The 26444-nt window shown below is 42.5% G+C and overlaps 1 protein-coding gene across 2 annotated transcripts in view; it reads right to left on the bottom strand.

Annotated features, from left to right (window-relative positions):
• Positions 1-26444, bottom strand: part of DYNC2H1 (dynein cytoplasmic 2 heavy chain 1) — a 6555988-nt gene that overhangs the window by 2712257 nt on the left and 3817287 nt on the right. For both annotated transcript variants that reach the window (XM_044072582.1, XM_044072581.1), the window contains one exon: positions 23783-23864. In XM_044072582.1, coding sequence (XP_043928517.1) covers positions 23783-23864 — 82 coding nt within the window. The remainder of the gene's footprint in view (positions 1-23782; positions 23865-26444) is intronic.

Below are 26444 nucleotides of genomic sequence, written 5' to 3'. Positions count from 1 at the left end.
ACCTTCAAACACTGGACCCCACCCAATTTGGGTTCATGAAGGGCCGATCTTGTCTCCTGAACTTGACTGGCTTCTTTGAATCAGTCTCCAGAGCCATGGACAAGGGTAAGGTGGTCCACACAGCCTATCTAGACTTTGCCAAGGCCTTTGATACCATCCCCCACTCTGGAATCATAGATAAACTTACTAAACTGGGCATTAATCCCTACGTCACCCAATGGGTTGCTAACTGGCTTACTGATAGAACCCATACTGTAAAAGTAGCCGACTCCAAATACAGCTCCAGACAAGTGACAAGTGGAGTACCTCAGGGTTCAGTCCTGGGACCGCTCTTGTTTGGCATCTACTTCTCTTATGTACAGGCCAACACTAAGGGACTCTGGCTAACAAAGTTCACAGATGACTGCAAACTGGGAGCCATTACTGAATCCCCAAATGATGATGTGGATACTCTACAAAAGGGCCTTACAGAAACAGATGCTTGGTGCCAGAGCCATGGGCTCAAGCTCAATGCCAAGAAATGTATAGTTATCCCCTTTGAGAAAAACATGTATCTGTGAATTACCATATAGGTGGCAGTACACTAAACACTGATAAGAAACTTAGGGACACAGGTGGACAGTGGTTTCACCTTCAATAACCACATTGCCACAACAGTCAGGAAATCCTTCTATGTGGCACACCATCACATCCCACTGTACTCATCCCTCTTTAGACCCATTATAGAATACAACGCCCCATTTGGTATGTACCTCTGAAGACATCTGCAACAACTGGAAAGGCCGCAGAAATACCTCACTAAAAGAATCACAGGCCTAAAGCAGATGCCCTATGCTGACCGCCTTAAAAAACTCCAGCTATACTCTGTCGCATATCGTCTACTCAGAGGCGATCTCTGCTTAACATACAAGGCCATGTCAAACCCAGAGCTGTTGGACATGCTACACAAAGAAATCCCAATCCCTCAGAGCCACACGCTCCAGGGATCTAAACCTTGTCATCACAATAAACAAAACATGCTGGAGGGATAGGTTCCTGACCCTGAGACTCCCCAGACTCTGGAACAGATTGCCCATACATGTCAAGCAGAGTGCCTCTTTGGCCCTCTTCAAAAGGAACCTTGACGATTGGATGGGAGAATAGAAATTCACCCCGGGGATCACGTCAGTCGCCCTGCTAGACAGGGGTCCAGGGAAGTAAACAGTGTGGGAAGAAATAGCCAGGGAATTGTTATGGCTAGGCTTGTATAGGCCCTAAGGCTGATAGCCTAGTAACAACCTATGAACCTATTATACTTCTTTATATAATTCAATAATCTCTTGCTTGTTGTATATATCTGTATGGCTGCTTATACTCCATGTTAACACTGACAAAGGAGACATTCTGACAAAAAGTTATTACTCCCACATATATAGTCAAAAGAATTGTGTGTGATGTTTACATCTTGCAGCCTACATGCACACACAAATCTCAAGAAAAGAAAATCTAAATACATTCCTTAAAAAAATTCCAATCCTATATTAACTCACAGAAAAAAACACAAAACTATACACTTTCCAAAAAGAAGAATGACTCGTCTAACAGCAGTACACTGCCATAAATCAATGTCTAAAATTACAGCCACTATCAGCTAAAGTTAAACGTTAAGCATGTTGCAGCCTGTGTTCCCACTTATACAGATTGCTACCTGTTCTCATCTTATCCCTATTCTGCCCCCAGATGTGAAAAACATTTTGCATACTTTTAGCCTTAAAAAGTGGAAGTGTACTTTTAAGTGTATTGACTAAGCTTACATAAACTAAATTGTGCACTGTAATACTTAATGCACTGAAGTACTAATGCTGCTGAGGATGGTACCCAGAGTTTCAAACTTAATTTTTTATCTTCATCAACCTGTTTGCCAATTATGTCACAGATCCACAGAAAAAGTCACTCAGAACACACTGTTCAAACCTCTCAGAATTTGCAGTCTGCACTTACAGGCTGCATCTCTTTAGGCATAAAACAGGTGCTAATAAAAAAACTCTAGCTAGTAACTTTGCAAATGCAAGAAAGAACTATTATTTTTATGTTTTCATTTTTAATTCTGTATATAATATGATCAATATAATTTACATTGCCCCTCCCTAGGATCCAAAGATCATAAGGTTATACTAACTGTAACTTAATTTTGATTCTTTTCAGCCTTTTCTTAATCTTGCTGCAGCGTAAAGTCTGGAAACGTTACAACTAAGAAACAGTACTTACTTTTCTTAACATCATTAGCATATTCACCAGTCATTGATAAAGCTCCCCCACTTCACATCTGAAATATCTCTAATTGTATAATATACAGAACTATTTTATAAACTAATTCACAATTATTATCAAGCACCTTTCATACAAATATTAATAAGAACATAAACTAGTTTACTTGCAGTCACTTCAGGTCAGTCAGTACTGTTCTAAACATTAATGACAAAGTGAGGTTTATGTTTGACAGTTTTCACACTAGTTTAATACAGTCAACAGACTTCCAGCTTTTTTAATCTATTTCTTGCAAAACTACAATTCACATGTATAAATCACATCTAGTGATACTGATGTTGCAAAGCTTCAACTCCTATGAACCGAATTTACTTTGTTGTCGTCTTCTGATCACTAAGATCTCCTATCACCAGTAAGTGGTTTGAGTCCAACTTACTCCTAATTGTTCTGGTTAGCTGTACTTCCTTCACTTCGTCAAGCAATATACCTTTTGAATGCTAAGAAATGTTTCACTGTCAAGAGTCTCTCTATGGGCTTTCTTACTCAAAGAAGACTGAGATGATGAATCCTCTTCATCTTGCTCATTACTCTCTGCTCACTACATTTTTTTTTATTTCCTCCACAGACTGCTCTGTATCCAAATAACTTCTTTGATGCTCCAGGAAAAATATTCTGATGACAGCCCGGTATAGCAACGTGAAATTTACAGCTGCATCTCAACATCTTCAGACTGTAAGGATAAACTTGTCTGTCTTTGTCTGGTATACAATGAATAATCAATTTTTCACAGGCATTCAAGTGTCCCCAATTTTTTTAATACTTTTACTTTTCCCTTCTACCATACATTTTCCACAAGCAGCTCTTTCTGTTGGCATGGTTACATTTTTACTAACATTGGTCTTGGCTGCTTTCAGATTGCTAGATTTGGAGCATGTGCATGATGTGCCCTTACAATTAACAAATCAAACTACAGTATACCAGGCAAGCTACTTATTTGTATTTTCATAAAAAAAGAACAGTCCATGCCTTCCAGTTAATTTGGCATAGGAAAAAAAAAATTACTATTATAAGTTTTTCTTCTTGGAAAACCCCATGCTCAGAAAGTCCATCCTTCACTTCAGTCTCTGATAGTTGTGTTATCAGCTCATCTGAATGACTACTTAAAGAGCCTTATACCTTCTCTAAATTTTTCTCATTTGACTTTACATATTCATTCAAAGCTCCACTTCTTTTAAACATATCCAGTGCATTTGATTTATTATATTCCACTAAATTACTTTACATTATCTCCTGCACTGAAGCTGCAACCTGAAATGCTTTTTGCTGGACAGCTGCATGGTTCTTCCTTGTCACAGATTTTTCTTCCATAGTCAAATTTTCCTTATTTTTTCCAAATTTCTTCTTTCTTAACATTTAATTATAATTAATAGCCAGTTAACTGGATTGTAACAAAATTAATAATTTTTATGGGCCTTTTAAATACTTTCTCAGCTTCACAACAAGTCACCTGCTTCCCTGCCTTTACCCAATATTCCCACTGAACCTGTTCACGGGTCTATATGACAGTATCGAATGGACTAAATAGTGAATGCTATTTAGTCGATCCAGTACTGTCAAAATGGCAAAATAGCGAAGTCACAGAACATCGAATTTTTTTCATAGGGAAAAAATTTGGTGGGTCATATTCAGGACTTTGCCATTTCCTTCACTATGGTGTAATCTTGGAGTTGGTATATTTAAGTAGGGGGGGTGGGGGGCTTAGCCCCCCACTTAAATTTGTGTTTAAGTTTTTTTTCTTTTCTTTTTTTTATGGAGCAGCAAATTTTTTTCCCTGGGAAAAAATTCGCTGTTCTGTTTATTCGATATTTTGTTGTTTAGATATTATCGGTATGATGAAATAGCATTCACTATTTTCATTGTACGATAATATAATATAGACATCCTGTTCACTACTGCCCACACTGTTTCACTGTGTGAACTAAGAGCACCAGACCAAACCCTCTGTATTCAATCAAATAAGAAGTCACCTGGGTAACCTGCCTTCACCCAATGTACGTTTGTTGTATCCTATCTGAAAAACTGCTGTATCTGTAAAATCCCAGGTGTTCTGCTGCACAGCGCCAAACCTGCCCAGCAACATAGCCCTTCTCTAGCTAATACTTTCACCGACCTTTACTCCTCTGACTTTACACGCACTTACCCCTGCCTTTTGTCACTCTTTAGCCTGCTGATCGCTTGTCTCGTCCATAGCTGCCCTTTCTGCATTCTTCTTTAGCCTCCCTCCTCCTGACTCCATTCTCCCCTAGCTACCTTGTAACCACTCTGCACCAGATTTTCTTCATCCCCACTCTTTCTACCCCTTTTATTAGCCTCTACCTCCCCACACTTTACTTTGTTTACCCTCTTAGTACTTTTCTCGCTCCCTCTGTCCAGCACTTTCTCCCAGTCATGAGTCTGTCCCACTTCAACATTCCCATTAACTTTTGTGCTTTATCATTAAGAAACAAGCTATAGAAGTGGTACATTCAGCGCTTAGATAATTAGATACTAGGTCCCAACCTGCTCTAGCTCGGTCATAGTTAAAGCTGAAGGTGCACTAACTGATTGCTTTTTGCAGCTCCTAAACCACCCCCTTACCAAACTCACTAACCATCACTCTTCCCCCACCCTTTCACAGTCCTCCAACCTCAATACCCTTTCATTCACTCTCTCCCAATCAAAACTGTTCTCACAGCTCTATAGCTATCATCACAACACAGCTCCCCTCCCCCAACTACTCTATTCTACTTCCCCTATTTTCTTTTCTTTCATCTTCTTCCACAATGGTGCTCCACCACCCATTACACTACTATACAATTCTTTTATGCTTTCTCTACCTAGCCTATAATGCCACTGACTTCCATAATTATAAAATCAAACACTATCACACCCCAACACACACACACACCACTCCTCAACTGCCATTTAAACCTTATAGTTACATCAGCCCTCATCTATACCACAACTGCAACTATTCTTCTCTTCTCTTTCAAACATATACACTCTACCAGCCCTCGACTTTCCACTTACAGGTATACCTGACTAATAGCCAAACTTAAAAACTTAGTATTGCACTCCTTAACACGTATTAAACTATAGGCAGATATCCATCCCAACCCAGGCCCCAACTGTGACTTCCCTCCTAATCAACAATACCCCTGACTCCAATTCTACTACAACAAACAAAAATCTCACTGGAACAACTCTATATACTTCACTACCAATAACCTCTAACTCAGATCTACTACTAACCAATTTTAATCTCAGAAGTTTTGTAAATAAAATTACCAGATTCCATGCTACCCTGGCTACCTAAGGTAGGTTATGACAGAGCTGTCATAACAGAAACCTGGTTAAAGCTCCACATCAAAGACTCGGAAATTACATCAAATTGTTACAATATTATTAGACAACACAAACTAAGCAAACAAGGTGGTGTAGATTATGTTTAATGACTCTCTTATAGGTAGATACTAGGCTATCGGCCCAAGGGCCTACGTAAGCCTAGCCAACAAGGTTCCCTGGCTTACGCCACTTGAGAAAGTTATTTTCCTGTGTCACTGTCGAGCAGAGACACAGAAGTGATCCCCTGGGTGCATTTCCCATTTCTCATCCACTCATTAAGATTTTTCTTGACGAGTGCTAATGAAGAACTTTGCTTGACATAGATTGGTAGCCTGTTCCAGAGTATGGGAAGTCTCTGAGACAAGAATCTATCCCTCCAGCATGTCCTGTTTATTGTGGTAACAAGGTTTAGGTCACTAGAGCGTGTAGCTTGGAGGGATTGGGATTTCTTTAGGTGTAGCATGTCCAAAAGCTCTGGGTTTGACATAGCTTTATATGTTAGGCAGAGATCACCTCGGAGTAGGCAATATGCTACGGAGTAAAGCTGGAGTTTTCTGAGGCGGTCAGTGTAGGGCATTTGTTTGGGGCCAGTAATCCTCTTTGTGAGGTAGTCCTGTGGCCTTTCTAGATGCTGCAGATGTCTTGTGAGGTACATTCCAAAAGGGACGTTGTACTCTATAATGGGTCTAATAAGTGTCGAGTAGAGGGGAACAATGACCTCTTTTTTTTCCTGGATGAGAACCCTTTTATGATGAGGTGTGCCACATAGAAGGACTTCCTGACTACTGTGGCAAAGTGGAAAAACTAAATTGTACTTCCCTCGTCATCCCCAACTCTGAAATACTAATCAGATGCCTGCAAATCAATCCTCACAAATCCATTAATATTACAGCTGCCTATATGCCCCCAGGAACTTCCTTCCCAGCATAGAATTCCTCCTGTCTTGGTCTGCTTCCTCCTTCAGCCAGGAAACTATCATCTTAGGTGACTTTAATCTCGACTGGATCTCCTGCTCCTTTAACTGTCCTACTAACCTTATTAACCTATACAATTTCACACAAACTATTCCACTCACACCAACAAACATTCCAAAAAACACTCATTACTTGATTGGATATTAACCAACAAGCCAAACCTAGGGCACCAAGCTGGCTGCCTACCAGTCATACTAAGTGACCAAGCCCCAGCATTTCTAGTAAGAAAAAGAATTCAAACTCAAGCTTACATACCCTTCAAATATGCGAGTAGCAAGAAAAACTTCTCCCCTGATACATTTAATCTACTACTTCAACATTGTGACTGGTCTCCATTAAAAAGCCTGCAACTAGACCTTGCAGTGGAATACTCAAACAGCAAGTTCCTTGATATCTTAAATAATCCTGCCCCCACCAGGAAAATACACTTCAAATCCAAACAATTACCACGGCTCTCTAATGACACTAAACTGCTAATTAAACAAAGGGATAGAGCCTGGTCACCATATCATACCACCAAAGACAAAAATGACTTCACCTTATATCAGCAATTAAGAAACCAAGTTAAGAAAATAAAAATCACCAACGATAAAAAATTAGAAGTTATGTACATACCATAACGTTCCATGTTAGTTGTCTTCTCTTGCCTTCTTTCTTGCTGGATGGGTTCGGAGCCGATCCTCGGCTCTGACTCGGCACTTGCTAAGCTCGAGAACTCATTTTACCAGCTCGAGGCAACCCTATATCCCATGATGCAAGACGTGACTACCTCAGATCTCGTTTGGTAGCTAGAAGAAAACCCTGCCAAAAAACACTTCTTCCCAAGGAAGAAGATTACTAAATGTAGGAGAAACTAGGCCGATAGCCACTAACAATAATGACTCTTCCTACTGGGAACTCTTGGAAAGAGTAACAACACCCCCAACAAAAGGAAGGTACAACCTCAAGATCAGTCCAGGCCAGGGGGAAGGAGGGAGGGACGCAAGAAAGAAGGCGAGAGAAGACAACTAACATGGAACGTTATGGTATGTACATAACTTCTAAATGTTAAGTTGTCAAACTCGCCTTCATTCTTGCTGGATGGGACCGCGTCCCTAGCACCTCTATCCTGGGTGGCTCAATGGAACAGACTCTTGAGAATTGTGGAACCAAACCTAGCCCTGTCCCTGGAGGCCAAGTCCAATTTGTAATGAGAGACAAAGGTGTGAGGAGTGGCCCAAGTGGCTGCTGCACAAATGGTGTCAATAGGTAGCCTATCCTGAAAGGCTGTGGCTGTGGATGTGGACAGGCTCCTGGTAGAATGTGCTTTTGGTTTTGAGGACAGTTGCTTGCCTCTAAGATGATAAACATAAGAAATGATAGAAGACAGCCATCTGGATAAGGTCACTTTAGAGACTGGGAGACCCTTTCTGTTCTCTGCATAAAAAAGGAATAGTTGATCAGATTTTCTGAATTGTTTAGTTCTGTCCAAATAATATCTGAGTTGCCGATGGACATCTAAGCAATGAACTTTTTGTTCAGCTTTGTCTGAATAATTAGGGAAAAAAACTGGCAAATCAATAGATTGGTTAAGATTCGTCTGGGAAGCAACTTTGGGCAAAAATAATGGATTAGGTCTTAAAGATACCCTATCTTTGTGAAAAACCAAGTAAGGGGAACGGACACAGAGGGCCTGAAGTTCAGAAACCCTTCTAGCTGAAGTAACAGCCACCAAGAAAATTGTTTTCCAGGAAAGAAACTTTAAGGAGCATGTAGCAGCCGGTTCGAAGGGGGGTAGAATCAAGGATGCCAACATTAAGTTCAAATCCCATTGCGGAGGAGGATCTCTGATTGGAGGCTTCAGGAGAAATATACCTCTCAGAAAGGCTTTGCAAAGCTTGTGGGACATTATGTTTTGATCCGCTAAACCAACATGAAAATTAGAGATTGCTGCCAATTGGACTTAAACTGTAGAAGAAGAAGACCCTGATTGAAAAATCTCTGCTAAGAAGTCCAAAACTGAATGCACTGGAGCAGTAAAGGGATCTATGTGTTTAGACTTTGCCCAGAAGGAAAAACGTTTCCACTTACTAGCATAAATCTTTCTGGTGGAGGACTTTAGAGAAGCTACTATGATATTCCTAACGGGGTTAGAGATCATAGGAAGCCTGGCTAAGGAAGGAAGTGGAGCAACTAAGCAGTGAAGTTGAGAGAATGAATGGCCCGGTGCGGTTGACCCGACTGGTGGGTCAGAAGATCTGGAACTGGGTCCAGATGCCAAGGCTGCGCCAGGAGATGACGATGCAGGGACGGAAACTAAATTTGTCGAGGCCAGTAAGGGGCAATGAGGATCAACTTGGCTCTCAATACGGTAGCTTTCTGAATAACTTGTGGTATCAGTGGAAATGGAGGAAAGGCATACAGAAGTCCCCGGGGCCAATCCTGGGTTAGACAGTCTCTCAGGGAATGGCCTGGTAGAGGAAAGAGGGTGAAGAAGTCCGGGCATTTGCTGTTTTGGGGTGTAGCAAAAAGGTTGCAGGAAGGGAAGCCCCACTTCTGAAAAATCTCGTCCACTACCGATTGCTTGAGAGACCACTCGTGTGGCATGAGAATAGCTCTGCTCAGTCTGTCCACTAAGAGGTTGGATCTCCCGGGGATATGCGTTGCTATCAGAAACCGATGAGAGGAGATTGCCCATTGCCAAAGTCTGAGAGCTTCTCGACACAGTGGGTAGGACCTGGTCCCGCCCTGCTTGTTGACATACCAGACTACAGACATGTTGTCCGTCTGAACTGCAATAGTCCCTAAGGGAAGAAAGTCGCTGAGGGCTTGCAACGTTAAAAGCACTGCTCTCATCTCTAGGACATTTATGTGCAGATGGTATTCTATGGGTTGCCAAGTCCCATGGACCATCCTGCCCTGAAAATGCCCCCCCCCCACCCGATCAGAGAGGCATCCGAAGTGACTGTGGCAACCGGAACTGGGGGAATAAACAGTCGGCCCTAATGGAGCAGAGGAGAAGACATCCACCAGGTTAGATGACTCTTGCACGACTGCGTGACAAAAATCTCGTGACTCATGGGGAGCTGCTGGAATGACCACTGAGCGAACAACATCCACTGCAGAAGACGCATGTGGAAGCGGGCTAATGGCAGTAGAACAATGGCCGCAGCCATCAGATCCAGAACCTTCAGGACAAATTTGGCTCTGATCTTCTTGCTGAGTAATATGATCCGAACATACTTCTGAATGTCCAGAATTCTTTGTTTTGTGAGTCTGGCTGACATACTGACAGTGTTTAATTCTGTGCCTATAAAGGTAATAGATTGGCAAGGTGACAGAGAAGATTTTTCGAAGTTTATTGAAATCCCCAATTGTTTGCAGGTTTGCAGAGTGTAGTCTCTGGCCTTGAGAAGTTGATGCCTGGTGGTGGCGGAGAGGAGCCAGTCGTCTAGATACGGAAACACCTGGAATCCTTGACATCTCAGATGAGCCGTAACCACTGCCATACATTTGGTAAACACTCTGGGGGCTGTAGTGAGGCCAAAGGGCAGGGCTCTGAATTGAAAATGACTGGACCCCAGCTGAAAGCAGAGAAACCTTCTGGAGCGCCTGTGAATCTTTATATGATAGTACGCATCCTGAAGGTCTATTGAGCACATCCAGTTGTCCTTGCCCAAAAAGGGTAGAATGGACTGAAGTGTGACCATCCGGAACCTTGCCTTCTTGACAAACTTGTTTAGTTTGCTGAGGTCTAAAATTGGTCTCCAATCTCCCGTCCTTTTGGGGACCAAAAAGAATCTTGAGTAGATGCCGGATCCTATAAGTCTGCTGGCACTATTTGGACGGCTCTTTTTGCTAGGAGCTTTGATACCTCCTGCTTTGCCAATTCCTTTAGACCGGGTGAGACGTCTGGAAGGGATTGATGAGGAATGGGATACCTCTCGAAAGGGATATTGTAGCCCTCAGATATGATCGACTGTACCCATTTGTCTTGAGAGAGGGAACGCCAGGCTATTGGGTACAGCGACAATCTTCCCCCGACTGCCTCCAAGGGTGGACAGCCGGGCAACACCTCAGGGATGCTGGAAGGGTTTATCAGGGAGAGGCTCCCTGCTACCCTGATTCTGCGGACCCCCTCTGCCCCTAGGGCGGCACCTATTATTATTACCCCCTCTGCCTCTGGGGGTAAACTGACCACGTGTGTCCGGCGTGACTCCTTGAGATTTACGGAACCACATTTTCCCTCCCTTCTGACCCTTTGGATAGGGTCTTGAAGGGGTGGAGAAATGGACTCCTACGGCAGAAAGGGTCTTGCCATCTTGTTCACATCTGGTCAATGTATCGTTCACCTGAGGTCCGAACAAAGCCGAACCGTCAAAGGGGGTATTGGTGAAGGACACCTTAAAAGGGTCTGCAAAATTACAAAGCCGCATCCAGGCCTGACGCCTAATTGACACTCCTGTGCCTACGTCCCTACTCGCTCCATCGGCTGCATAAGAAATGAGCCGCATAGAGGAGTTAGTCAAAGAATTGAGGATTCCTAGCTGTGAGGCAATCTTTTCCTGAGCCCCAGTTGCCGAAGGATCCTGAACCACTTCACCTAGTTCCTTGAGAATGTCTCTCTGAAGTCTGGTAAAGTGACAAAGGTAGTTCAGCGAACGCATAGTAAAGGTCGCTGAAGAAAACATCCGCTTGCCGTACCTATCCATGGTCCTAGAATCCTTGTTAGGAGGATGGACAGGCACAGAAGGATCAGCAAGTTCCTTCTTGGTGGCCGCCACCACCATAGCATCAACAGGGACGCCCTTAGAAAGAAACTGTTTGTCTGAAGGGGCTGTGATGAATTTGGATGGCCTCCTAGGAACTGGTTCCACAGAATCCGGGGCTGCCCACGCCTTCCGAGCCACTACTTGCATGAGTGGGTCGAAAGGCGGAGACACCCAGGAGGTGGAGGGTCGAGATCCAAAAGCCTCCAGGTATACCGACTCATCCTCGGAGGGGTCAATGGAAGGCCAGTTCCCCCTCTGCTTAAGGAGTTCCAGGATGTCTGAAAAGGAGACATCCTCAGAGGGGGATCGTGGGGAGCCCTCAGACTCATCTAAGTCGGTATCTGATGTAGTAGACTCAGGGGAGTCTGTGTGCTTCCTCTTACACGTCCTCTTACGCGGGGGTTCTGCTACAGAATCAGGAGAAACCTCGGAAGAGGAAGTTCTTCCCAATGGGGAAACCTGGGGTGATGGATCTCTGGGTCCGGGAGCAAGAGACTGGCAAGAGACATCAACAGGCACCGAAGATGGAGGAGCTAAAGGAATAGACCGTTGACCTAGCTCAGGGGCTAGGACACTCCTCATCACCTCGAAGGCTCCTCTCCCAGGGAGGCCAGAAGAATCCCGCTCCGAAGAAACAGGAATCCCCGGCCCCACCGAAAAAGAAGGCTCCAAAGCCGATGTCGGTGCCGAGCTCACCAATGCCAAAGCTCCAAGAGGGAGAGCAGGGTCAGACAAGGGTCCGATGCCACTCGCCCCCTCGGAGCTGACAAGGGAGACCCGACGACCGGATCCCTCCAAAGAAGGTCTCATGGAGGAGATCGGAGCCGAAAGGGGAAGTATCGGCTCTGGCGCACCCATGGTCACCGTTCCGAGAAGCTCCGGCTCCGAACTCTGAAGGAGAGTCGGAGGAGGAAGTTCAGGGGGATGAGAAATAGCAGACGTCTGTTGAGATGGGCTATGGAGCATTTGGGCTAGTGCCTGTGACTTCAACAGTCTGCTTACCACCCTCTCTAAATCGTGGTCTGACAGCCTGGAAGATCTTGAAGATCAGCTCCGATGGCTCCGCTCCGACAAAAGAGGAGATCCCGGAGCCGAACAAATCGACTCCAGGGAAGGAGACCGAGATCTCTTCCTGGATGGAGCCATCGGAGCCGACGACCCCTCGGCTCCAGATGGAGCCGAAGACTTATCGGCTCCAATACTGGATAAAGACATGTCGGCTCCGGCCGGAGCTGACAAAGTAATGGGTATTTGTGTATCGGAGCCAGACGGAGCCGAAACTATAACCTCCAAAGTGGAAAGATCGGCTCCGGCCGGAGCCGATCTCGACTCCGAAGGAGTCGGAGCCACAGCCGAAGGCTTGAGAACTACAGCCTGGGCCTTAGATGGCTTAGAGGGCTTAACCGACCCAGCCTTGGTCGGAGAACCCTCTGGCTTTAACAAGCCACGAAGAATCAGTTTGTTTCTTCGTTCCTGCAGGACTCTCTGGCTAAAGGAGTGACAAATAGCACAGGAGTCCTGCAGGTGTAAAGGCCCCAGGCAGTACTCACAAGAAGTGTGACCGTCTGTCAAGAGACATTTTCTGACAGCACGAGTCACACTTCTTGAAGCCTGAGACCTTCACTTCTTTAGACATAATTATGTCCAAAAATACACAGACACACAACAGTCACACAGTTAACCCACAAAAGACACACAACACTAACCTGACAGGAATTAACTGAGAGGGAGGCTTAAGGTCTGAAGAAAGGAAATAAATCCTGACGTAAAAGAAGAGGAATATAGGGTAGGAGATTAGCTATAAGTATAAAAATATACCCAATAAATGACAAATAGGAAGATAAGGGAGAAAAAACCCTGACTAATCTTATACAAATTGAAGCTTTACCTGAGCTGGTAAAAAGGAGACCTCTTCGCGAAGCGGCAAACGAGATCTGAGGTAGTCACGCCTTGCATCATGGGATATAGGGTTGACTCGAGCTGGTAAAATGAGTTCTCGAGCTTAGCAAGTGCCAAGTCGGAGCCGAGGATCGGCTCCGAACCCATCCAGCAAGAATGAAGGCGAGTTTGACAACTTAACATCTTACTTTCAAACCTGCAAACCAAAGCACCTGCACAACCCACAAATGTTTTGGCAAAATATTAGCTACCACCTTAACCCTGGAAAAAACTCTACCATTGCTCCCTCCACTTCTAATAACGCTGAGTCCTTAGCCTCACAGTTCAACTCTCACTTTAACAACTCTATCACCTCCCTCCTAAACAGCAAACAAAACCTACCAATCACAGTCCCACCACCACCACTGAGAACACAAACTCTTTTGCTTTTAAACCAATTCCAAATACTTACATAAAAAAATCCTAACTAAACTAAAATTTGATGCCTTGCTGCAAACCAACTAACTAATGAATTTCTGTAAGTGGCAGCTCCATCCATCACCCCAAACCCTTATCCATCCTAATCAATTGCTCTATCTCCAAACAATGTGCCTCACCTCTGGGAAATTTCTCACATCATTCCCCTTCACAAAGGTGGTCTCTCTAGACATATCTCAAAGTACCAACCAATTGCCATCCTCTCTCCCCCTAAAAATGTATACACCAACAGCTCCTGAATCACCTAACCACCAACAACCTACTATCCAGCTAACAGCATGGCTTCAGAGCTAAACATAGTACAAACACAGCACTAATAACCTTTACTGCTATTCTTCATCACCTCAAAAATGAAGGACAACTAGTCTCAGCAATTCTCCTGAATAGGTCAAAAGCCTTTAACACCATATCCTACCAGCTACTACTCAACAAACTTGAAACACACTCTCAATTCTCCATCCCTAGCATGGTTTCACAGCTATAGTCAAACCATCAATAGACTACAAAATGGGAGAACAAACTCTCCTCGCTACTACCTGTATCCACTAGTGTAACCCAAGGATCTATACTTGGTCCTCTCCTCTGTGTCATATTTACCAGCAACTTAAATCCACCACCCAACCTGAAAAGTACAGTTTTGTACCTACCATAAATGTAGATGTTCGAAGATCCTCATTGCTGCAGTCATAACTTATGGGTAGTCCGCTGTCCTCGGTCGGCCCGAATACCAAAATATTAGGCTGACGTCGGTCATGGGCGCTCAGATCTGACATCAGAGCGTCAGGGTATTAAAGCGCATGACCGACGTCATTTCCTCAGTCTTTTCTTGCCCCAGATGTCAGAAGGCCCTAAAAATAAAGGCCACAGCCAAAAATAGAATAACTCCCTAAAACCATGTACAAAAAACAGCTACAACCCAAATCATACCACCGCTCCAAACTACAGAGGGGAAGGAGGGAGGGTAAATTGGACTGCAGCAATGTGGATCTTCGAACATCTACATTTATGGTAGGTACAAAACTGTACTATGTTCTTCATCTCACATTGCTGCAGTCATAACTTATGGGTAAAATCCCAAAGCAGAGGTAAAGGGTGGCTGGCAAAATCATAAAGCATTGGGGGCTGCCAAAATGCCCTGTAAGATTGCAGTGGCAAATCCAGCCCTAGATTTGGAATAAAGCGGAAAATGGTGATGTTTAGAAAAAGTGTGCACTGAACTCCAAGTAGCTGCTTCCAAAATATCTTTAGTAGCTACCCCCCATAAAAAAGCAGTAGAAGTGGCAGTAGCCCTAGTGGAGTGAGGCCTGATTCCAGCTGGAATCTCCTTACCATGATGAGAATAACAAAAAGCAATACAAAAGCCAATCCACTTAGAAATAGTTTGTTTTGAAACAGGTTTCCCCTGAGAACCCAAAGCAAAAGAAACAAACAACTGCTGAGACTGTCTGAACCCTTTAGTCCTGCTCAAATAATAACGCAGCTGCCTGTGAATATCCAAAGTGTGCAAGATTTTCTCCCCTTTATTTTGGGGATCTGCATAAAAAGTAGGCAAATGAATAGATTGGTTCAAGGCCACATTTGAAACCACTTTAGGCATAAAAGTAGGGTTAGTACGCAGAGATACCCTGTCCTTATGAAAAATTAGGAAGGGTTCAACTGCCATTAGAGCCTGTAATTCAGAAACCCTTCTAGCAGACGTAATGGCCAACAAAAAAGCAGTCTTCCAAGACAAAAACTTTAGCTCAGCTGAAGCTGCAGGTTCAAAAGGAGGTAAAGTAAGTTTTTCCAACACAAAATTGAGATCCCAAGCAGGAGTAGGAGCTCTATGCGGGGGTCTTATGTTCTTTGCCCCTCTAAGGAATTGCTTAAACAAAGGATGAGAGAATAATGGTGGGTCACAGTCATAGTGAGCAGAAAAGGCTGCAGCATGAACTTTTATAGAGGAGAAAGACAAACCCTTGTCCAATAATTCTGTAAGATATTGAAGAGAAACACTCAAATCAGGCCTGGAAACATCAAAGCTCTTAGCTTTGCTCCAAATAAAAAATCTCCTCCATTTATCAGCATAAACTTTCCTTGTACTAGGCCTCCTGGCCTCCAAAATAACATTCAAAACTTGTTGAGGAAGCTGCGACCCTCCAGGGTCTAGAACAGAATACGCCAGGCTGTTAGATGCAGGGACTGAATCCTGACATTGAAGAAATGATTGCCCTCCTGAGTCAAAAGGTGCGGAATCAAAGGCAAAGGGTAAGGAGGATCCCGTACTAAACTCCTTAGCAGAGGGTACCAGTGCTGTCGAGGCCAATCTGGAGCTATTAGAATCATGGAAGGTTTGTCCTGTCTGACCTTCAAGAGAACCTCTGGAAGAAGAGGCAGAGGCGGAAAGGCATAGACATGAAGATTGCTCCAACTGAATGATAGAGCATCCACTTTCCAAGCTGTGGGATGAAACATCTTTGTGCAAAACTTTGGCATCTGGAAATTTAGTGGAGAAGCGAACAGATCTATGTCTGGAGTCCCCCATATCATTGTCAGCTGTCGAAATACATGAGGATCCAATTTCCACTCGTGGGGATCCACTATCCGTCTGCTCAAAACATCTGCTAAGGAGTTCTGTGCTCCTGGCAGAAACCTTGCTTGAAGAGTGAGTTGCAAACTGAGAGCAGTCTCCCACAAAATCATAGCTTGCCTGCAAAGAGGGTACGAATGGGTGCCCCCTTGCTTGTTGATGTACCACATGACAGTTGTGTTGTCTGTTTGAATCAACACCTGCCCTGGGAGAAGTAAATCCTTGAAAGCCATCAATGCAAACTGGACTGCTAACATTTCCTTCAATTTGATATGTAAATGTTGAAGTCTGACAGGCCACGTGTCTTGAACCCATTTTCCATTGAGGTGTGTTCCCCAGGCCTTGTCCGAGGCATCCGTCGTTAAAATCTGACTTGCCTCTGGTCGGGTCACAGAGAGTCCCTTGTTTAGGTGACATTCCTGAGCTCACCACAAAAATTCCTTTTGAATGCAAGGTATTATCTGAATGACAGTGTCCAAATCTTGGCAGTGCTGTGTCCATACATTTTTGAGATACCATTGTAGCTTCCTCATATGCAGTTTGGCATTGGGAAGCACCAGAATACAAGATGCCATGAACCCCAAGGCTTGAAGGACTGTCCTTGCAGTCAGCCTGGACAGTAGAGACAATTGATGGAAGTAAAGTGTAAGATTCTTTTGCTTGTCCGGGGTCAAAAAGGCCATCTGGGAAGCTGTATTCAGTCTCACACCCAGAAAGCACATTTCCTGAGAGGGTACTAGACTGGACTTTGTTTCGTTCACAGAATACCCTAGGCACCTTAACACTGTCATAACATACTGTAGATGGTGAAGAAGCTCGAGCTTGTCTTGAGCCAGAATCAGGCAGTCGTCCAAATAAGGATAAATTTGTATTCCTCTTAACCTGAAGAAGGCTATTACTGGAGCCAGAACTTTTGTGAATACTCTGGGCGCAGTAGATAAGCCAAAAGGCAATGCAGAGAACTGATAATGTAAAGTCCCAGCCCGAAAATGCAGGAATCTCCTGCAACTAAGTCTGACAGGAACATGAAGATAAGCCTCTTTGAGATCCAGAGTTACCATCCACTGATCTTTGCCCAACAGAGGCAGAAGTTGCTGCAACGTCAACATTTTGAATTTTGGAATGTCCAGATATGTGTTGAGGACAGATAGATCCAAGATTGGCCTCCACGTGTTTCCTTTCTTTGGAACCAGAAATAGGCGAGAGTAAAATCCGAGGCCCACTTCTGACAGAGGGACCTGCTGTATAGCCCCCATTTGAAGAAGTAAAGAAATCTGTTTTGTGAGCCTCTGCCCTTTGCTGAGGAGGAACGTCTGGCATGCCCTTGAAAGGAGTCAATGTGTGGAAATAAAACTTGTAGCCTCGGTCTATAATGTCCAACACCCATTTGTCTTGGGTGACTAGAAGCCAATTTCGCTTGAAGAGAGCCAACTTTCCTCCCAAAGGAGCTGCCAGGCAGGAAAGATCTGGCAGCTGAAAATGCAGGTCATTGGGCCTGTTTACGAAAGGACTGGCCCCTGCCCTCACCTGTAGATTGTGCTGGTGAACTCCACGGTCTGGGCCTGAAAGAACTCTGAGCTTTGCCCCTACCCCGTCTAGATCTACCCCTAGACTGCGAATCAGAAGAAGGGTAAGTCCAACCCTTAGCAGGTCAGTTCCTGCTGAACTTAGGGGGCTGCACATGCAAAAAATCTTTAACAGTCTGCATAGACTTAGCCTTGTCTTCCATTTTTTTCAAGACAGACTCCACAGGAGAACCAAACAAAACTTCAGACTGCAAAGGAGCATCCAAAATCCTAGCTTTAACATGCTCTGACAAATTCTGATCCTTAAGCCAGGCATGCCTGCGAAGAACTGAACCAGTGGCAGCCACCCTGGAAGAAGCCTGCAAAGCATCAAAACCACACTGCAAAGCATGCTTACCCACCTGATCAGAGGCATGTACCAAATCCTGTAATTCCTTACACTCTATGCCCTCTGCCAAAGCATCCATTTTAGATTTTAACTGAGTAAGAAGAAAATTCTGATATTTCAACATATGAAACTGGCAATTCAAAGCCCTCATTGCTAAAGTGGAAGAGGTATATACTTTCTTACCCCACCTTTCCAAAGCTCTAGCATCCTTATCCAAAGGAACTGGATTCTTTACAACAGAAGCCCTGACACCCTTAGGTCCCTGGCTAATAGTTTCTGGGTCGGCCCTAGGGCTCTTATACAGATATTTATGAGCCTCAGGCACTCTGTAATACCTATCCGGCTTCACTGGCGCAGGAGGCAAAGAATATGGATTAAGGGAAGCCTCAGAAAAAACGTCTTGAACAACATCCAAAACAGGAGGTATAGCCAAGGGCCTATGCTGTGGTAAAAACAAAAATTCCCTAAGCCTCTTCCTGGAATCTGAGAAATCCTGACCTTCCCATTTAAAATGGTCCCTCATGGAATGCAGGGTTTCTGAAAAAGAAAAATCCTCTGGAGGAGAAGCAGAAGGAGTGGAATCCTCTGCGTCTGAATCAGAATAAGGAGGAAAATCCTGAATGTCTTCAGCCGAAGACTCTGAGTAATCTGAAGCCTGCTCCAAACTTTCCATTTCTGGCTCCACCCTAGGCCTCTTATCCGGAGGAGGCATAGAACCCCTGATTAAAGTAAGTAAATCTTCTGCCATTTTAAGCATGTGCTTTTTAGGCACAGAACCTGCAGAACTAGGACTGACACCTGTGGAAGGCAAACCAGGCCTGCCTTTGGAAGGCACCTTAGAGACAGAAGGAGAAGGCCTAACCACCTTAGGCAAAGAAGGGAGAATAGTAACCTGAGAGGCCCCCTCAGCCTGACCTGACTCCTGGGAAACTACATCTTGCAAAACCAACGTCTCCCCCTGAGACTCAGATGAAACTGCGTCCGGATCAACCGAATCCACAGTGGTGTCTAAAGAACTGGACTTTAAAGATTTATCTTTGCGCTTCTTCGCGGAAGCGGGCGTCGGAGGATCCGACGGCATATTGTAATTACACCGCTTACCGAAGACAAGCCTAGCACAATCTAACCTACGTTTAATGGTGCGCTTATTAAATCTAGCACAAAAGCGACACCCTACTACGTCGTGCTCAGGTCCCAAACAAGGAATACAAAGAGAGTGGTAATCCCTATGCGGTATCTGTTTCCCACAAGAAATACAATTATTCACTTTTTCTGACATCCGGAAGTAACTGAGGCAAGAAAAAACAAAAATATTCCCCAACGGGGTACTTAGCCCAACTTGGTATCGGTCTGAAACTCAGAATACGAAAATTTCAGAACGCCGAACGGCACTTGCAAACGCTGCTTCTGCTTCGGACCATGCGGCAAAAAAGACTGAGGAAATGACGTCGGTCATGTGCTTTAATACCCTGACGCTCTGATGTCAGATCTGAGCGCCCATGACCGACGTCAGCCTAATACTTTGGTATTCGGGCCGACTGAGGACAGCGGACTACCCATAAGTTATGACTGCAGCAATGTGAGATGAAGAACATCTATTATCCAGCATGCAGACAAATCCTCTATCTGCTCAGCCCTTTCCTTGCAAGAACTTCAACACAAAATGCAAAAATCTTTTGAGGGCATTGAAAATGACCTCTTCAATGATCAATTCATCCTAAACCTAAACAAGACTAAGTTAATGATTTTCAAAAACAAATCATCCAAGCTCACCTCACTACCTCTTTCTATTCAGTCCTCTAATGGAACAAAAATTGAACCTACTAATCAGATCAAGCTCCTAGGAGTTACTATAGATGACAGACTAAATTTTGATAAACGTATCTCACTAACAATCAAAAAAGTCCATACCAAACTTAGCACTCTCTGGAGGGCCAAACCATACCTTACTCACAAAGCCAGACTAACCACAGCTAGATCTCACTTAGTATATATCCTCCTCTACTACTCATATATTTTCACCAACCTACATAAGGCTGACTTTAAAAATCTAGAATCCTGCTAAAATAAAATAGCTTTGTTTGTGGCCAATCATCCTCATAAAACTGATCATTGCTCCACTCTTCAGCAACTCAACTGGCTGGATCTTCCTAACCTGTTAACACTAAACCAACTTACCTTTGCCACAAAGTCATTCAAAAAAAAAAAAAAGTCATGCAAATTTCCTGTAATCACGGCTGCACAGGTAAAAAAAACACTCTCCAAAGCCAAGAACACCATATCCATGGGACCTGACAATATCCCAGGCTGCGTTCTACATGAACTACAGAATGAAGTGGCACCCTACCTAAGTACCATGTTCAATCATAGCCTCACCTCAGGCTTTGTGCCCACTGAATGGCGCACCGTAACGGTTATCCCACTCCTCAAAGGGGGAGCCATGACAGACCCCGGGAACTACCGCCCCATTTAGCCTGACGAGCCTGGTCTGCAAGGCCATGGAACGTATCATCATGAAACTCATAAATAAAGAAATTGGTAATCTGCAAACTCTGGGCCCTAACTAGTTTGGGTTTGTAAAAGGCAGATCATGTCTCCTAAACCTGACTGACTTATTTGAAGCAGTCACCAAAGCCATAGATGAGGGTAAGGTGGTTCACACAGCTTATCTATATCTCGCCAAGACTTTCAACACCATCATCCCACTCTGGAATTATAGATAAGCTCATTAACTAGGTATAAATCCCTATATCACAAGATGGGTTGCCAAGTGGCTCATGGACAGAACCCACACTGTGTAAGTAGCAGACTCCAAATCCGACTTCAGACCAGTGACAAGTGGAGTACCACAGGGTTCAGTCCTGGGTCCTCTCCTGTTTGGTATCTACTTCTATGAAGTACAGGCTAACACAGAAGGTCTTTGGCTAACAAAGTCTGCAGATGACTGCAAACGAGGAGCCATAATCAAAACTCCTAATGATGTGGACATACTACAAAAGGGCCTCACTGAGACAGATGCCTGGTGTCAAAGCCATGGCCTGTAGCTGAATGCCAAAAAGTGTACTGTCATCCCCTTTAGTAAAAACTCTGTACCCATGAACTACCACATAAGTGGTAGTCTACTTAACGCCGAAAGTGTGATAAGAGACCTTGGGACACCGGTGGACAGTAATCTCTCCTTTGATAATCACATCGCCACAGTGGTCAGGACATCCTTCTACATGGCTCACCTCATCACAAAACGTTTCTCATCCAGAAAAAAAGAGGTCACTGTTCCCCTCTACTCATCACTCATTAGACCCATTATAGAGTACAATGCCCCTTTTGGTATATACCTCACAAGACATCTACAACTGGAAAGGCCACAGAAATACCTCACAAAGAGGATTAATGGCCTGAAACAGATGCCCTATGCAGACCGTCTCAAAAAACTCCAGCTTTACTCCGTCGCATATCGCCTACTAAGAGGCGATCTCTGCCTAACATACAAAGCTATGTCAAACCTAGAGCTGTTGGACATGCTCCACTTAAAGAAATCCCAATCCCTCTGAGCTACACGCTCTAGGGACCTAAACCTTGTCACCACAATAAACAGAACATGCTGGAGGGATAGATTCCTGTCCCAGAAACTTCCCATACTCTGGAACAGACTACCTATCTATGTCAAACAGAGCTCCTCATAAGCACTCTTCAAGAAAAGTCTTGATGACTGGATGGGAAATAGGAAATTCACCCCAGGGATCACTTCTGTGCCTCTGCTCGACAGGGGCACAGGAAAATAATTTTCTTGGGTGGCGAAAGCCACGGTACCCTTTTGGCTAGGCTTATATAGGCCCTAGGGCTAATAGCCACTTAGTACCTAACTATGAACCGATGAACCTATAAAGCCTGATTCAACCTAACTTTAACTGCAGGTCCCTTCGGTCTTCCAAAAGACTTATGCGAAAAGTTACCCAGTCTCACAACTATCATGGTGACTCCCTCTATTCTAATAAAATGGCCATGGACTGGAATGCTCTTCTGCAACACATCTAAAACAATCCCAAATTTTCTTCTTTTAAAAAAGCCTAAAAGAATATCTCAATAGCAACTGGCTCTGTCCCTGTATTTCGCCAGGCTAAGTTGTTTCTTCTATTTCTTCACAACTCTCTTCTCATGCATCTCTCTTCAGCACCTTTAAGCAGCTACTATTTATATCCCATGCTTTGATCAGATTTACTTTTCTGACAGATTTTGATTATTCCAGTTCTCAATATCTCTAGATTGTGTTATACTATGTGCTTTCACGACTACTTGATTCTTTAGTAATTTTTTTTAATTGCATTGTTATTAACACTCATTTCATGACTACATGTTTTCTTAACTAAATTATTTTACTGGAACTTTTCTCCCAAGTTCTCCACTGAAAACAGGCTACTTGCCCAGTCAGACACTACCTGGTTAACAAATGTAAATAAATAAATACATTTTGCTTTGTTCAGTGTGGTTACCAAGACGGTACTGCATATATATATATATATATATATATATATATATATATATATATATATATACACACACACACACACACATATATATATATATATATATATATACATATATATATATATATAAATAATACAATCTGTAATATGGGCATGGGACAGGGTGTGGAAGGTGCTACTGCTTACTGGACCTTTCAGAAGTGGCTAGGTCTTGTGCAACAGGAAAGTCGTGTAGTAGCAAAATCTTACTACAGACGTTATCAGGCTTTTTTATTACAAATTAAAAGACATAAGATTTGGATTTGCATTTTAATGAGAAATTAGTTACTCCAGTATTACAGGAGGAATAAAAATAAGAAAAAGCCCTTGGCATTTAAACACTGCTAACTGTGACTTTCTGTTAATGTTAAAACAAGCATACTAAAATCAAATGGCAAGAGATCAAGGAGAGAAGAGAGTATATTTTCCATTATAAAGGAACTGTAGAACAGGCTTCTGTTGAAGCTCATGATGTAAAGAAATGGATTAAGATACATCTGTAACTCTGGATGTTCAGGTACAAATCTGGGGTCAGAAATGTGGCTGGACTGGGACATGTACTAATATAGAGTTAAAATTATTGCAGTCCTTTTTACACACTGTAGACTTATTTTAAATTAGTCCTCTCTACAGTGATGTCCTATTCTTCACCTCTGTATGGTTGGTGACACATACCCCACAGCCCTTTTTCATGACTGGAGCATAGTAGAAAAGACACAATGTGACACTACCCAAAGCATGTGGTTCTTGCATTGTTGCCACAGAAAAAAATGCAACATTTACAAAGCTATGAGCTGTTATCTTGCAACAATGCCCCAAAGTGTCCCTGCTATAATGCAGCCCTGCCAAACCCAGTAAGTTGCTCACTCCAGCATCCCCTTGTTTTGAAGCGACTATCTACCAATAGACAATGAACAGAAAGAACTGGAGACAACTATTATTTCACTTCACAAGATATAAATTTAAACAATAACTAAACAATAACATATTATATATGAACAAATACTATGACAGTCTAGATTACTACAGTAAAACGGATGTTACCTGCAATGTCTGTCTTGTGCACCTTTTCTTTATTACTTTTCCCATTTTGCTCAGATAACCGTGAAAGCAACATTTCTGGAATCTGCGGAAGCAAACCATGTTGTTTACCTATTTAAGTATTCAGTACTAAAACAAAATCAAGAAAACAGTTACTTGCTCTTGAATGTTGTGTGACTGGTGAGTTAAACTTTCAACCCAGCATTGCTTGGAAGACAGAAATACATCTGTAGTTTCCTTCCAGTATGTAAAAGGTGAAAAAAAACATACTAAATCCATCCCAATACTTACACTGGTTTTATTTCCCATTTGCTATTTTCAGTTTGTTAATTTTACTTTTTGTAACTTCATAAGGGATAAGTTATGGTTTCAAATGAAAACCTTTTTTTTCTTGTATTATTTTATGGGGACAGGGTATAAAATATTTGTCTGCTACTTAATTACCCATGAATCTGTAGAACATGATACATTTGTACAGTGTTACTGATTTTTAAAATTAAGGAACTTATGAATGAAGCAATATTCATTATTTCTTGTCAACAACTTGCTTTTCAAACATTACATACCAAACATCACTATTTTCAAAACTTTAAAATGTCAAAATAAATGATACAAAACATTTGCCGGCATAATAAAATTAATACATTCATTTGAATTTTTATTTACTTCTTACTTTGTATATCATCAGAAATACTTTTGTTAAACATTTTGAAGTGTACTCATCCCCTGGTGGTGAGCAACAGTACCACTAATTTTTAGAGTCTTTAGAAATTATTAGCTCATATCCCAAGTCAAATATAATGGAGTATATGTATCTTTGTGTTATTATAAAAAGAGCACTTTACTAAAATGTGGGCAATGTCTTCTGCACTTTCCTATTACAGAAATGAGACAATGCTTCCCAATAAATTTACATTCTATTTAATTATTCCATACATTCCCTTTACCCAACTTACACTGAACAAACAATGCACTTAACCTTCTATCTTCAATATCACAGAAATACTTAAGTGTGTAATCCTACTAACAGAGATTCACTGAATAAAACTGTGAAAATCTCACAACTTTTATTTCTTCTTTCTCTTTACTCTACCACACTTTCCTTCTGCCTATACTAAGAACCACTGTTACAAAACAATTCTCAGATATGGAAAACAAAACACACTTTTCTACAATTTCTCCCTCAAGTTAGCCTTGTAACTCTGAAGAAGATCTTGATCTAACATAAACGTATCCAGACACATTACTTGCTTTTACATGTTTCCAAAGAAGTTGCCATTATTAACAGATCATCTGGATAGCCTATTGATGTAAAAAACTCTTTACACAACCTTGGAGCACCTAAACTTATCTCTTCTACAACTTGAGAAAAACATCAATTTAAATCAAAAAGAAGAATAGGACAACAACAATATAACCTTGTCTCGCCCTTCTCTTGACTTTGCCCATGTAGACCTGCACAGAGCTGAATTGCTTTTCTTCCATGACTTTACAAAATGTTTCTATTAAACTATCAGAAACAGATTCAAAGTCTACTGAAACTACAAATAATTTTTGAGTTCTTACAGATCTTTCTCAGAAGATGAGAAAAAGCATGCAAGCAACAACAGTGGTGTTCTTAGAGATACAAGAAAATTGGACATGATATAATCAAGTTTAGATCAAATTACATTTTAAGTCTGACAAGATTTAAGTTAAAACAATAAGTGAAACTTGGTTGATAAGGGCTGGCGTCTTTATGGGGTTATTTATATACAGGGATTATGACCTCTCCTGCCTATGACTGGAACAATATTTTTAACAACTTTATTAAATTATCATTAAATAAATATGCAAACATACATTAAAATAAAAGAAAATGAACCCTAATAACATGTTTCAAATTACATACATTATGCATCACATACATTTTTAATAACTATTGTCAGTCCAACATTACATACATTTCACAATTCCTGCCTTCCCTTAAACCTCACCCCTCTTCCAGAACATTATTCTGTATACATTGTGCCCACAATAATTTCCATTTATTTCTACATAATTTGTTCCTTCCCTTTTCTAAAGATCTCACTTCCATTTCTTTTATCTCTGTTAATATATTCAATGTTTCAAGTATAGCTGGGTAAAACTTTGATTTCCATCTTCTAGTAAATTCTTTTTTGACAACCACAGAAGTAGGCCTTACCCTGTCTAAACAATTCTGATCCTGTGTCCCAGGTCAAAAGAATCCATTCCTTAAACCCATTTGCTCACCTAGTATTTCTTACAGTGCACTCTGTGTGAATTTTTAAAATCTGCAAACTCCAAAAAAAGAAGTTATGTACCTACCATAATGTTCCATGTTAGTTGTCCTCATCTTGCCTTCCTTCTTGCTGGTTGGGATCGGAGCCGATCCTCTGCTCCGACTCGGCCATCTTCAATAGCTCGAGAGCTGTTTACTGGCTCAAGGCTACCCCTTATCCCATAATGCCTAGCGATAGCTACCCAGATCTCGTTTGAAATAGCCAACTCCAGACATAGCAAAAGAATAACCCAGTCAAAAAATCAGTTGACTATACCCGCCATATTCTCTAAGTCAATAGAGGAAACAAGAGAACACATAGCCAGTGAAACAGAAAAACTCCTCTCGGTCAACTAGGACAGGGGGACGGAGGGTGGGACGCAA

The sequence above is a fragment of the Protopterus annectens genome, chromosome 5.part0 (genome assembly GCF_019279795.1).
Source record: "Protopterus annectens isolate FY-2018-M chromosome 5.part0, PAN1.0, whole genome shotgun sequence".
Lineage (NCBI taxonomy): Eukaryota > Metazoa > Chordata > Ceratodontiformes > Protopteridae > Protopterus > Protopterus annectens.
The sequence above is the reverse complement of the archived record's forward strand: the minus strand, read 5'-3'. Positions and strand labels throughout refer to the sequence as shown.